Source organism: Chiloscyllium punctatum, chromosome 33, assembly GCF_047496795.1.
Source record: "Chiloscyllium punctatum isolate Juve2018m chromosome 33, sChiPun1.3, whole genome shotgun sequence".
Lineage (NCBI taxonomy): Eukaryota > Metazoa > Chordata > Chondrichthyes > Orectolobiformes > Hemiscylliidae > Chiloscyllium > Chiloscyllium punctatum.
The window spans coordinates 21,810,388-21,824,959 of NC_092771.1; the positions used below are offsets into that span (position 1 = coordinate 21,810,388).

General features: G+C 38.7%; 1 protein-coding gene across 5 annotated transcripts in view; it reads left to right on the forward strand.

The window, feature by feature from the left end:
• vps13c (vacuolar protein sorting 13 homolog C) overlaps nt 1-14,572 on the forward strand; it is a 284,102-nt gene that overhangs the window by 150,828 nt on the left and 118,702 nt on the right. For all 5 annotated transcript variants that reach the window (XM_072553135.1, XM_072553136.1, XM_072553137.1 and 2 more), the window contains 5 exons: nt 698-809; nt 2,763-2,899; nt 5,792-5,948; nt 8,617-8,696; nt 12,273-12,332. In XM_072553135.1, coding sequence (XP_072409236.1) covers nt 698-809; nt 2,763-2,899; nt 5,792-5,948; nt 8,617-8,696; nt 12,273-12,332 — 546 coding nt within the window. The remainder of the gene's footprint in view (nt 1-697; nt 810-2,762; nt 2,900-5,791; nt 5,949-8,616; nt 8,697-12,272; nt 12,333-14,572) is intronic.

Here is a 14,572-nt window from a genome sequence, read left to right on the forward strand (position 1 = left end):
TCCCCTCCTTAACCTTCTCTGCCCTAAACAGAAAGGTGCCAATATTTCTGGTTTTTCTGTACAACTAAAGATCTTCATCCCAATTCTGATTGCAGTGAACCTCTTCTTTGCCTTGACATCCTTTCTGTAATGTCATGTCCAAAATTGTGCACTCAATAAATCATTGGTTCAGACTTCTCTCAATGTTTTAGCATGACTGGAGAGAAAAATGTGGTGTGGGCCGGGTTCTGGTTACTGGTGACCAGACCCATCTGATGATACTATCAATAAAATCAGGTAGGTGTCTTACAGGGTGTGCAATATTCCATGTCAAACTTTCCTGCACAAGAGTTGTTTTATATTTATTGACCTTTCTACCTGCAAATATCAGAGGAGGCTGGGTCGGTGAATATTTCCAAGACTAAATTAGATTTTTGACTGACAAGGGAGTTTAAGATAATTGGGAAGCAGGCCAGATAGTGGGGGTAAGACCATGGCCAGATCAGCCGTGACCTTGTTGAAATACAGGCCTCACTCGTGGGATGAATGGCCTAATCCTACCTCTGTTTCTTAAACTTTTATTTTTAATGTCTGGCAGGGCAGGAGCAAACTTTGCTTCCCAAAATTTACGCTAGAAGAGGCATGATTGCAATTAGTATTTATGAGCAAAATGTTTTGTATTTGCTGTACTGTTTCGCTACTTGTTTTCCTGTTTCAGATTGTTCTCAGTGAAGATGATCTAATTGTTCTGATGAAGGTCTTTGAGCAAAATCTTGGTGAAGGCAGCAAAGAAACAAATGCAGTAAAAGCTCTGAAGGATGACGTGAAAAGTAAGGGCAATCATTTGATTGATGCGGAGTATAATTTCAATTAAATCTTGTGTTTTAAATCATAAAACTTAAATGTGAGTGAAAACCAGTGACCTACAAAAGAACTTTATTGACCATATGTATTTTCTGTTTGCTTTCATTTAATCTCTCTTGCTGTGCATTCTCCTGCGAACGGTTGTCATTTTTTGATTGTTTCTTGATGACACAGTTTTTCCCTTTACTTTCTGGGACCACAATTATGTGCAGAAGCTGATAAACATTTGACCTAAATCTCAGCATGTGATTAAGGAATGACGTTGCTGAGCGAGCTCACTTAATTGCTTAATGCTTACACAGAACTCGTTTTGTCATGTTTGAGTTGAAAAGAGTGCAATTTTGTAACTTGTTTAATTGAGCGTTTTTCTCTAAATAGATATCTGTGCCTGTAAATTGAGAGGGAGCTAAGCTGATTTCCATCCTTCCGTTTCACTGATTTGATCTCCATTATTTCACTGGTTTTATAATTTTAACAATGTACTCAGCAGCTCTGTTTAGGTGAAGCATAGTACTAAAACACATTAATGGTTTTATTTTTGATCAAGTATAAAATTATCATCATTTATGAGCTGCAATCTTTATTTTCTTGTGGAAAATTATAGACAAAATCATAAATTTAAAGATTTTATTTTGACATTGCTTTTGATTTAAATTTTAAGAAAAGCTTGTCATTAAATAGTATTTAGGTGAAAGTGGGTACTACAGATGCTGGAGATTAGAGTCAAGATTAGAGTGGTGCTGGAAAAGCACAGCAGCTCAGGCAGCATCCGAGGAGCAGGAAAATTGATGAAGGGCTCTTGCCCGAAATGTCGATTTTCCTCCTAAGATGCTACCTGACCTGTGCTTTTCCATTAAATAGTATTTGGTTAAATAATGTAAGTTTATTTTTGAATGGCTGGGATAGTAGTTAGTTTAATTTTGAAGTTCACAATCCATTCAATGGCTTCAGCTCAGTGTGAATGGTTGGTGATGCCAGCATGAATACATCTCCCAGAGCAATGGTCTGACTTGGATGGCTACAAATAATCTTTTTTTTAATTCTTTTCATTTGTGGAGCAAGTCACCACATGTTCCCTGACCTGTCCTCAAGTAGTTCATAAAATTGTGGAATCTCTGTAGTGTGGAATGAACCTTTTGGTCCATCGAGCCTGCTCAGACCCTCTGAAGAGCATTCCATCTAGACCCAGCTCCTAAACCCATTCCCATAATCCTACATTTAGCATTACTAATCCACCTATCCTTCACATCCTTGGACACTACGAGGTAATTTAATTTGGCCAATCCACCTAATCTGCACATTTTTGGACTCTGGGAGAAAATTGGAATCTGGAGGAAACCTTTGCAGGCAAAGGGAGAACGCGTAAACTCTGCACGACAGTCACCCAAGGCTGGAATTGAACCCGGGTCCCTGGCGCTGTGAGGCAGTGGTGCCATACGCTGAGCCTTGGTGCTGCCACTTGCCACTCCAGTTGTCCAGATTTTCATGGAAAGCTGGAACTTCCACAGTTTGTATAGTTACGAGATCGAAGTTGTGTTGTGTCATTGAAAGGTGGGTCTTCTATTAGTTTGTAGTGTATGGGATGCTTTCATGTGGGGTCTGAAAGATTTTGTGTAAATTCATGGGGGTTTTTATAATATTTCATTAGCAGTCATCCAATGGTGACCTTTGAGTAGTGTGTTGATCTGATGGATAGCAGGAAACTCCACATGCGCTTGCACTCGAAGCTGCGTGGACTGTTATGTATGGATACCAAGTTAAAATCACAGTCAAAGATTTTAAAATAAATACTTCATTTAAATTGATCAATCAGTCACTCTTGTAAGTGACCCTTGGTGTATTAATTTAATAAAATGTAATTCTTTATTATTGTTGAAAAATGAGATTTACGAACACTTTGCATATTAATAAATAAACAGAGAAACTCATAGATCCCACAGAGGCAACCAAGCCTGTGAAAACTGTGGCAACTGAAGGCTCAGCAGCAGATCTGGATATAATAAAAGGTGCATCAGATGACGTTGTCAATGTTCAGCTGAACTTTGAAATTAAGGAGGTGAGTTGTGTTATTTTTATTAGAAATGTAAACCTGCCTTATTCGGTCTTGCCACAGAAGCTTCAGAGAAGTTCGTTAGCTAACATAGCCCAGTGCACTAACTCTTGGCAAACACTTCAACTATATAGCTTATTGCATTAGAGATGTAGTTGTACTACTTGGATTAGCTGGATTAGGATCAACAGTCTGCAAAGTTAGGTACTGCAACTGGTAGTTGATGCCATATGAGTGCGTACTTCTATGCCCAGTGATTTTTTCAATCTGTCATTTTGAGCCTGTGTCAATTGGAAGATGAGAATGAATTTATGAAGTATTTTGGGAGGTCAAGAAAAGCGAGGTAGAAATGCATGTCTTTTTAAGCTGACGACAAATGCTGTCCCCAATTGCGCATGGCAAAATTTGACAAGAAGCTAGATGACTAGAAATTTTTTGTTGGGTAGATAGAGACTGGCCAGAATGTCAGGAACATGTATCTTAGGAGCACGAGCAGGCCACGTCACCCTGTGAGCCTATTCTGCCACTCAATAAGATCATAGCTGATGTGATTGTGCTTTCAACTTGGCGCACTCGTCTGTACCCCCATCCCGTAATCCTTGAATCTCCCTTTTTTAAACTCTGTTGCAATTATTTAGTTGGGTAAACCTTTGCACTTTCATCATTCAGACCGTTGGTTCTGCATCTTTGTGGATTAAGTCTTGTTGTTATAATGAAGTTTCTATCTAACTTTGTCTTTATTGAAAAATATCAATAACCCAGCACCCGTTGTTTTGTGGAATTCTCTTTCATAGATAGCAATGCCTGAAAGAAAAGAAAATCCTCCTTTTTAAAAAAAAACCTTCATTTTTAAACAATCCTGCAGTTATAGCCTTTCACACCCCACCCCCACAAGATCTACCCTGTCCATTCTCTTTGGGATCTTTTTCTCTTTTTATGATTGCCCCTCATTCTTCTCAACTCCAAAGGGGTATGCTAAATCTGTTCCATCTTTCTTCATAAGGGAGCCCCTTCATCTCAGCAGTAAATTGGCTGAATCTTCTGAAGGGCTTCCAATGAAATTCCATATTTTTTCAAATAAGGAAACCAAACCTCCAGAACCAAACACCAGATGGGACCTCTCAAGGGCCTTTCACAGCTGCATTAAAACTTTCTTACTTTTATATTCCATAGCCAGCTGTTATGAATGTGCCTCCATTATTGGCATTATTTGAGGACTGATGTCTGAAGCTTTGTGAAACAGATTCATTTGAGGTGCTAAAGTGATATTAAACCCATTGCTTTATTTTTAAAAGGCCATTGAAGGGACACTAGGACTTTCCCTTTTTTTAACAAGCAAAAAGGCAATGTGCTGGAAGACCCATGTCTTTGGCTAACTGCTTGGATTTATTGGAAGACACATGACTTCAGATTGAGCCTGGAAGTCACGCCTGGGTTTATAGCTATTAGGAGTATGGCTGGTTGTTAGTGTTTTGGAGTTCAATGAGGGACCTACTGGAGAAGACAAAGCTCCCAGCTCAGCCTTTTGTCACTTTTCAAAAAAAAACTCCTGAGAATCATTTCAGAACTGGAAGGGTTCACCGCTACTTTCCTTACAAGGTTCCAAGAAACTTTCATCTTGACGTTCTCAATGAAAAGGTCCCAGAGGGTCAATCATCTGCACGTAGTAACCTGTCCACACATAGAAAGGCACCAGGCTAAAACCAACCTGGAACCTTTCATACCTCATCCTTTTACTGTCTGAAAATTAACTGTTTTGTCCAAGTTGTTTTTCCGAATCTTTGCAAAGAAAATGTCCAGATATCTGGTCAGCATGGATGAGTTGGACCGAAGGGTCTGTTTCCGTGCTATACATCTCTGTGACTTTATAATTATTTAGATGGGTCTTTACTTTCGTAATTCAGACTGTTAGTTCTTTGTGGGTTAACTCTTGTTATAATAAAGCAGAAATATTGTTTATTTAAGAAATGAACCTTATTTTGGGTAAGTACATAATTAACATTTACTGATTAACAATATAGTCAATCGATGTTGCGGTCAGTGGAGTCGAGAAACACAATACACACCTCCAACCTTGGTCCTAACAGAATAATTATCAGCATGCCAGTTGTCTTAATCACTTGCTATATCTACATACTAACTTTTCATGATTCGTGTACCATGACACCCCCCCCCCCCCCCCCCCCCCCATACCCTTCCTTCTTACCACTGAGTTCTGCAGTCTCTCCATTCAAATAGCTTCCTGTTATCCTATTCTTTGTGCCAAGAGTAAGGGGTTAGGGCTAGTTTTTCTTGGGAGTAGTGCAACGATGTCTTTTGCGCTTGCCTGAACAGACAGAGCCTCTGGATGATGTCTCATATAAAATAGCACCTCAAATAATACTGTAGACTGTCATGACTGCATTGCAGTATCACAGTTGATTAAGTGGTGTTTAAAAAAAGTTCACAATCTGTTTCTCATGAGCAAGTTGATATCTGGTGTAATGTGAATTCATTTTTGGATTGGATTGGCCTATTTGGTTGATCTGTATAATGAGCAACATTAGAAGCTCTCACTCATGAATATGCAGAAGATCCTTGGTTTTAATTGTACAGATATGTATAATTTGTTCCCACTGTTGGAACTACATTTTAGCTGTGTAATACTGCCATCACCTGGCTTATCCTAATGCTTTCTGACCAGGCAAGCAGCATTCACAATGTCTGAGTATATCCACAGCTTTATCCTGCAAAGTAAATAGGATAAAACAGGAAACATTGAAGACATTCTTCTTTTCGAAGTACATATTAACTGGATTACACTTAACAATCAAATGTAGTAGTGTAAGTGAAGTAATTTAAATTAAATACTCAATAGTTTTTGTTGTGACTAGTATCTATGTTCTGTTGTAATTCCAGGTTGTAATAGAATTAACAAAACAGGTTAACAAGCAGAAGAGCTCTTTTCTCATGTTCCATGTAGTGCAATTGGGAACTGAAACCAAAGTAAGGAAGTTCGATTTGAGTGCAATAGCCTACCTGAGGAAAATTGCTTTGAACTGCTGTGAATTTACAGGTGGGGCGATAAGTTGTAAGATCATGTAAAATGTAAAAGAGCTGAGAGTGAGAAGATGTGATTTACCCTATTGAAGCACATCTCCTCAGAACCCCAGCTTTCCCATTGTACTGTCCAGATTTATTTTGAGTTTCTGGTACTCAGTTGTGCACATTATTCAAAGCATTTACTGTTCTGCTGGAATGGAACTTGTGATGATATTATCTTGACTTATTTTTGAGCATGCTTACCACACTTTCATTTTTATATTTCATGTACAGGTGTTTCCCTTTTCACTTAAGGCAATGCTTGGCGTTTTCAATCTCCTCGTGTTTACCTTCAAACTATTGATTTTTAAAAAAATATGCTACAATGTCCTGAGGACACCAGTTGAGCATTGCTGAACTTAGTACTCCATTGTGCTGTGAGTGATACATTATAAAACCTTAACCTTGCCTGGAGTATTTACAGTGCTGAAATAGACCATTTGGTTCAGATTTTACACAAACCTTCTCCCACCTTGCTTTTGTCTCAGTTTGTCAGAATAGCCTTGATGCCTGATCACAAAGTATCGACTTTGCGATTGAATGCATCTCAACCACTCCATATGGGGGCAAGTTCTGTATTTTCATCAACTTGAATAAAGAAGTCTTTTCCTGCATTCCATTTGGATTTATTAGTGACTATCTTTATATACTTGAAGTATACTCTTCTGCTATGAATCCCAACATTTTATTAGCTTGATATTTTCCAAAAATTGCCCATGCATTGAATATGGTAAAGTTCAGTGCTGTTGTCAGTTGTCTGGCTTGCTGTACTATTTCAGCTTCATTCCAGGTACTGTGTTAACTGTAGTATTTTTGAGCATAGTCATTGATGCTTACATTTACTACCTTGCTGATAGTCTGTTTGCCATTGCAACATTTTTTAAAAAAAGCAAGATAGAAATTTTCACTTTAATTGCACAATAAACCTGGTTTCATAAGTATAATTTACATCTTTATCAAACATTGTTAGTCAAATGTCATCTTACGATAAATATTTAATTGGTGTTTTGAGCTATATTTCATAAAGAGCTGCGTGTTGCTAGAAAATTCTGGCGAAACAGCCCTGATTGAGTTATCTGGTGAAACATTTTTGTTTTTGAAAGCTTTTGTCACTGGTATGTGTAACTCTTCACAGTGTACTTTATGGAAATCAGTTTTATATGCAGCATTTTATTTTATTGTAAAATAATTTCAAAACTTTAAAGCTGTTGCTTGTATTTATTAATGAATTGAATTCAACTTTGGCATTGGACTCATGGTAAAAAGTAATTGTAATGTGATTGTGAGAAATGCAGTTTTATGATGTGGCCATCTTTTAAAAATACCTGGAGTGCCACATTTTATGCATTCTGAAATGACCCAAGAAATACAAAATTCATGTTCAACCGCCCAGAGCTGTAAGGCATAAGCAGGGTTTCAGAAGTAATTGTTAAACTAGCTTGCATGTCAAAGGTGTTATTCATGCATAGGTCAAATTCAATTTTCAGCAATAGTGAGTCTAAATTTAACCACACCAACGCAGTGTCTGGCCGTTATGATAGGGGTGAAGCATTTTCATTACAACATGGCTCACTCGTATCCAATGCAGTATGTGTGGGAAATCCCTGCTTTCTTTTGAACAAAAACATGTCCTTGTACAAAATATAAACTTCGATAGCAAAGCTTGAGTGAAAATGAACGTACTTACTGTTCTGGGTGGCTGTCATACATTCTGCAGTTCGAGGATCATTTCAGAATGCAAAATAAGAGCCATCCCAGCAACTTTTCAAGACATAATAAACCAATAAATAAAACAAACAAGAGTGGTATCTTGCCCTCATCGGGACAGAATCACAAGAATGCCAAATTTCAAAGGATCCACTAATTGAGTCTACATAAGAAGAGGGTGAACTTTGTTTTACAAAAACTGTTTCTTCTGGTATGTTTATCCCTATTACTCTGCAAAACTTTCGAATTAAGAATGCCTTATTGGTTTAGTAGAGTTTCTTCTGACATCCTATTCTTGGACTGTTTCATTGGCTTTTAAATGAATGTCTAACTTGAATTTTGAAATATGGTCTTATGGGTGAAGATGAAGAAATAGTTATGAACAAAAGTCTGCAATTTTTGGTGTTAGTTTTTATTTGATACTTTTTTTTAGATTTTAGATTAGATTCCCTACAGTGTGGAAACAGGCCCTTTGGCCCAACCCTCCCAACCCTCCCAACCCTCCCAAGAGCAACCCACCCAGTCCTATTTTTCTCTGACTTAATGCACCTAACCCAATTAGGAAATTTAGCATGGCCAGTTCACCTGGCCTGCACATCTTTGTAACGGTGGGAGGAACCTGGACGAAATCCACGCAGACACTGAGACTGTGCAAACTCCACACAGGCAGTAGCCCAAGGCTGGGATCGAACCTGGGACCCTGGTGCTGTGGGGCAGCAGTGCTAACCACTGAGCCACTGCCCTTCCTGAAAATATTTTTTTTGTTTTCAAAATTACATCCTGGGTTGTTTTTGAGCATTTATATATATGTTTTATATTACATGTATTGTTGTATTCTGTTTGTTAAAGTGTATTTGTAGTTATTAAAATTCAACTTATGGAAACCTAACTTGATGTTCCTCGTCCAAAGCTCACTACTGCTAATTTTGTTGCAGATTCAAATCGTAAACCGCTTAATTTGATTAGTTCTTCGGACGAACCTGGATCTGATCTTCTGAAAGTACAGTATATTAAGGTAGAGTTTTAATCTTCACAACTCTTCAGAAGATTGACATCTAAAAGTTAACTGCTTTCTCAGCCAGCTGCAGACTACCTTAATATGACTGATTCTCAAGTCTGTCTTATACGAGTTGCTGAGTGAGCCCAGCATAACATACAAAAACAGAAATTCCTGAAGAAACTGAACAAGTCTGGCAGCATCTGTGGAGAGAAAAGTTACTATTTCAAGTCCAGTGACACTGCACAATGTTATAAATTGCTTGGCTTAGCTGGGTTGGTTATTGGGAAACCTTGGTGTGTAAATAGTGCTTGATGAGGTTTCCCATTGTCATGCTAAGCTTGATATTGTAACATGGCTATGCCTTCTCACCTTCAGGCCTCTTATAACAAAACCCCAGTTGTGCAGCAGCTGGGAATTAGCTTAGATCAGCATAAACTGGAGAACCAGAGATTGAGCTGTTGATTTTACAGTCCAGTTGCATTTTCTTGAGGCTTTTTTTTGCACTTAGAATCTCTTAGCTTTTATGTTTCATGGCAAAATCGCTAATTTTATTGATGATTTGCATCGTTTATGGGAAGAGGAATGGCATGGTATTATTTAGCTTCAGGTTCTTCCTGATGTTACATCTTTCAAGTGGCTGGCATGTTTTATGAAAGATTTTATGCCCTGAGCAAGATTGGTACTGGAGGAAGGAATAAGCAGTATGGTTTCATTCGTAGTGGAATGACTATATCTCCTGACCAATGAAGACTATAGGCCAGGTCTGATTTTCTGTGGTCCTGGTATGATATCCCAATGGCAAGTTCTTTCCCTGTGGAAAATCTGTTACAGTGGTAAAGTGAGAGTCCAAACAGAAGGGTGCCTTGTTGAGTCCAATATTTGCGGGTTTAATTTTTATGATATACCATCAGACCTACTGATGAGGAAAGCCCATTGACCATATGTTGTTTGGAGCAGATGGAAAACTAGTTAGTTGCAGGGTTTGTGAAGCTTTGTAGCTCAGGTTGAGGTTTATGGTGTAGGTTTGCTCGCTGAGCTGTAGATTTGATATCCAGACGTTTCATTACCTGGCTAGGTAACATCATCAGTGGTGACCTCCAAGTGAAGCGAAGCTGTTGTCTCCTGCTTTCTATTTATGTCTTTCTCCTGGATGGGGTTCCTGGGGTTTGTGGTGATGTCATTTACTGTTCGTTTTCTGAGGGGCTGTGTGTTTGTTTATGGCGTTGTGGTTGGAGTGCCAGGTCTCTAGGAATTCTCTAGCATGTCTTTGCTTAGCCTGTCCCAGGATAGATGTGTTGTCCCAGTCGAAGTGGTGGGTTTTTTTTCATTCGTGTGTAGGGCTACGAGGGAGAGGATCATGTATTTTTGTGGCTAGCTGGTGTTTGTGTATCCTGGTGGCTAACTTTCTTCCTGTTTGTCCTACGTAGTGTTTGTGGCAGTCCTTGCATGGAATTTTATAGATGACGTTGGTTTTGTCCATGGGTTGTTCTGGGTCTTTTAAGGTTTTTAGTTTTTGTCTGACAGTGTTGGTGGGTTTGTGTGCTACTAGGATTCAGAGGGGTCTTAGTAGTCTGGCTGTCATTTCTGAAACTACTTTGATGTATGGTAAGGTGGTTAGGGTTTCTGGCTGTATTTGGTCGTCTTGTCGTGGTTTGTTCTTGAGGAATCTGTGTACAGGCAAACAGGAAGAAAGTTAGCCACCAGGATACACAAACACCAGCTAGCCACAAAAATACACTACCCTCTCTCCCTCGTAGCCCTACACATGGATGAAAAGAAACCACCATTTCGACTGGGACAACACATCTATCCTGGGACAGGCTAAGCAAAGACATGCCAGAGAATTCCTAGAGACCTGGCACTCTAACCACAACGCCATAAACAAACACTTAGATCTAGATGCCATCTATCAGCCCCTCAGAAAATGAACAGGAAATGACATCACCACAAAACCCAGGAACGCCATCCAAGAGAAATATATAAACAGAAAGCAGGCGACAACAGCTTCGCTTCACTTGGAGGTCGCCACTGATGATGTTACCTAGCCAGGTAATGAAACGTCTGGATATCAAACCTACAACTCAGCGAGCAAACCTACACCCTAAACTAGTTAGTACTAGATAGTTGATTGTCGTCAGTGCCATTTATTGAAGACTTGCTGTTACAGGAAATGAAAGTCCATTTTTTTTTTAAACTGTATTTGGCATTGTTCCCATGGGAGAAATGTTAATGTTCATTGTAACTTCCCTGAAGAGAGCTGTTTCTATTTTGAAGAACTGGAAATATTTTTGTTTCATATATTCTACAAAAACTGAGTTAACAAAGTACGTTCAAGTGATAGAACTAAAAATCAAGAATAAGGTCTTCCCAACTTTGCAGTTAATATTTTATGACACTTGCCAAAATTTGTTGATTTCATACCCAAAGCTGCTTTTCCTTTAGAGTGGTGTGCAGGCTTATCACGTCACGTTATTGACGTTTGGGTGTCTTTTCTTTTGCCCCTCCTGGAAACCCTCTATACCCTATAGAGTTGGAAGGTGAACTTTATAAATTGTGATAATAGTTTTAATTTTCTGTAGGGAAATCAAGATTGATAACCTGCTGGTGTGGATCTTTGCAAGCAAATCGTTGGTTCAATGCACCCTGGATGGGGTATGGATTTGACAGATGTGAGGCCATTTTCAGTGCTGGCCCAATGTATGAGCAATTCACCAACTGCCGCTACCCTGTCTTTAGCCTGTATCCTTGTAAATCTTTGCAGATAATGATCCAATTCCTTTTTGAATCCCTGGAGTGAATCCGCCTCCAATACACTGATCTGAACCATTTTGTGTATAAAATTTTTTTTAACTCTGATTGGCATTGATTCTTTTGCCAAGTGCCCTGTGGTGCTATAATCTTCGAACCATGGCGACAGTTTCTCCCTATCCATTCTATCTAGATCCCTTACAATTTTGAACATCTTTATAAATCTCCACTTCAGCTTCTCTTTTCCGAGCAGAACAGTCTTACGCTTCTCCAGCCAATCTACATGACTGAAGTTCCTCGTCCTGGGCCATTCTGATTTTTTTTTTCCCTGCATCCTTACTAAAGTACAGTACCCAGAATTGGATGCAATACTCTACATAAGGCTATATCGGTTTAAAATAACTTTGCTTATGTACCATGTCCCTAGTAGTAAACTGTAGGTTACTGTGTGATTTATTCAACATGTTCTCAACCTGTCCAGTGACTTTGAGCAGTCTTTGCATGTTTACCCTCGTGTCCGTCCTGTTGATATTTAAGATTGGCTGTCCTATTATTATAAGCCCTCAGAGTCATAAACTGATTCCTAAAGCAAGAAAAATTTAAGGCGCGCATACAGTCAAGCATCATCCCAAGGGATTAATTAGCAGATGTGGGCATTTAAAAAAACAAGTAATTTTCCCAGTTCACAAGGGGAATTTATGCACAAGAAGAAAGTTTTGTAAATTGTCATGTTGACAGCAATGTGAAGGTTTGAACTAATTGAATATCTCTTTCAAAGAGCCAGCATGGTATGTTTATTTCATTTGATCAGATAAGTGTGACATAATAATTTTTTGTTCACAGGCAGACAGAAATGGACCACGTTTCAAAACTAGTTATGACAGCACTGAGCAAACGCTCACTGTAAGTAATTTATAATGTGTTCAAAATATATTGGTGCCGTAACTTTTTATTAATCTTCCTGTCAATTATGCTCTAGCTAGGTTTACTTGTTTTGAGGTTTACTTGGGTAAATCGTTGTTGCTTCTAGCTGCCCATGCTCTTCTGTGTTCCCTGCATTAACAAGCTCTTTGCAGATTGTTCTGTAGTTTTTCATTTGAGATGTTCTCCTAGGTGCTCTGCATCTGTGATTGGAGTGTTAACTGAGCATATTAATCCTCGGATTTTGGAAGTGAAATTATTCATTGTGGTCAGTGCTCATGCTGGATAATTCTAATTTGTTTTAACCTTCATTCTGAATGGAAATCTGGTTACTTTTGACATCTGCAATCCTTCACAAATTGAAATTTTCCCAAAACACTGCTCAATAGAGTTTGTCAGCGCAGATTCTGTTCTCTTATTACTCCTGTCATTGGTGACTGATATTGACTCTTCATCTGTCGTGCATTAAATTCAGAATTGTTTCTTCTTTTCCTGCACCTCTGATTATCATCTTCCTCAACACTCTTTCCTCTGATCTTGGTGTCTCTCCTCCCATTTTCTTGCTGAAATTTTCAACTGCCTTTGGGATACTCTTTGAAATTCCCTTCTTTTGTCTAACTCTTTAAAAACTCTTGGAAAGCCCGGTCACCTTTTAAGTCACCTTTTCCTTTGTGGCTCTTTACCTAATTTCTCCCAACCATTTATGGAGCATCTTGGGAAATTTTTGTCCATTGAGATTTTCCATGTAAGCAGTATTTGGAACATGGGAATTGTTCTGCCAAGAGGACCAGAAGAAGCATTCTATGATATTACTTTTCCATCGTTGACATTTTGTTCATGGTTTTTTTCAGAAATTTCATTCATATCATCTAACCCTTGAATAAATAAATATTGAGTTTATGCCAGTTTCAAGTCATTTATTTCCTATTTCATCCTATTTGGAATTTTTTCAAAAAACAAAGTTTGTTATCTTTGCTGTGGTATCTTAAAATGGTTTGTTGTGGAGTACAAATTTATTATTCCCAGAATTTGTATATCTCTAAAGTTTGGATAAAATTAGAAATAAATTTCTGTTCGCTTCCTGGATACTAAGTGAGCTGGTCACGATAGGTGTATATTGCTACAGAATCCCAAAAATAGATTACATTTAAATTCTCTTTCTACTCAATTCATATCTCTCTTTCTTTTTCAAGATGCTCATGACATGTAGCCAGTGCTGCCCACGGTCCTTTAGCTATGATCTTGCTGAAGTTTATATTGCTTCAAACTTCCCATTTGCATTTTTGAACTCTGTGTGCCATAACCCCAATTGGCTATCATTTTATTTAATGGTTTTATCCACTGGGTAATTTCTCTTGAGTCTGAGCAGCCAGATTCCTCTACTTCTGTACATAGCCTCTCTGCTTAAATGAGAATTTTTGTTACTTCCTATTATCCAATATGCTAACTATAAATTCCATCTGCTGTCTTTTTACCCATCCTATCATTTTATTCCTTCCACCAAAATTCTTAATTCTGGCTTCTATGTTAGTACCATCTATAATGTCAACCCTCTTCTCTATGATTCTGTGCCCACATCATTTATGCACACAAGGAACAGAAGCGATCTAGAATAGAAATCTGTTGTATATTTCAACCAACTTTCAACAATTCCTGAGAAAATGGTCTGAACTGCAATTTCCCTTCTCTTATCAGATGGGGTTTTCATGCTCTTTGCGACCATTCCCCCAGTTCCCTGCTCCTCACTTTTGTTGAATACTAATTGTGTATTTATTTAAAACAAGTAGATTTAATCCCTGAAGAATTTTGGCTGGTACTGCATTATTTTAAAATTTTGATTACTTTGACTCTGCGTCAGCATGGTGACTCAGCGGTCAGCATTGCTGCCTTACAGCACCAGGGATCTGGATTTGATTCCAGCCTTGGATGACTGTGTGTGGAGTTTGCAAGTTCTCCCCGTGCCTGCATGAGTTACCTCTGGGTGCTCTGGTTTCCTTCCGCAATCCAAAGATGTGCAGGTTAGGTGTATTAGCCATGATAAATTGCCCATAGTGTCCAAGGATGTGGAGGTTTGGTGGATTAGCCATGGGAGATGTGCAGATTTACAGGTCTAGGGGTTTGGGTCTGGGTATGATGTTCTTTGGAGCGCCAGCATGCTCTTGATTGGCCGAATGGCCTGCTTCATACAGTGGGATATCTCTGACTCTTGTTTTCCTCTTTTG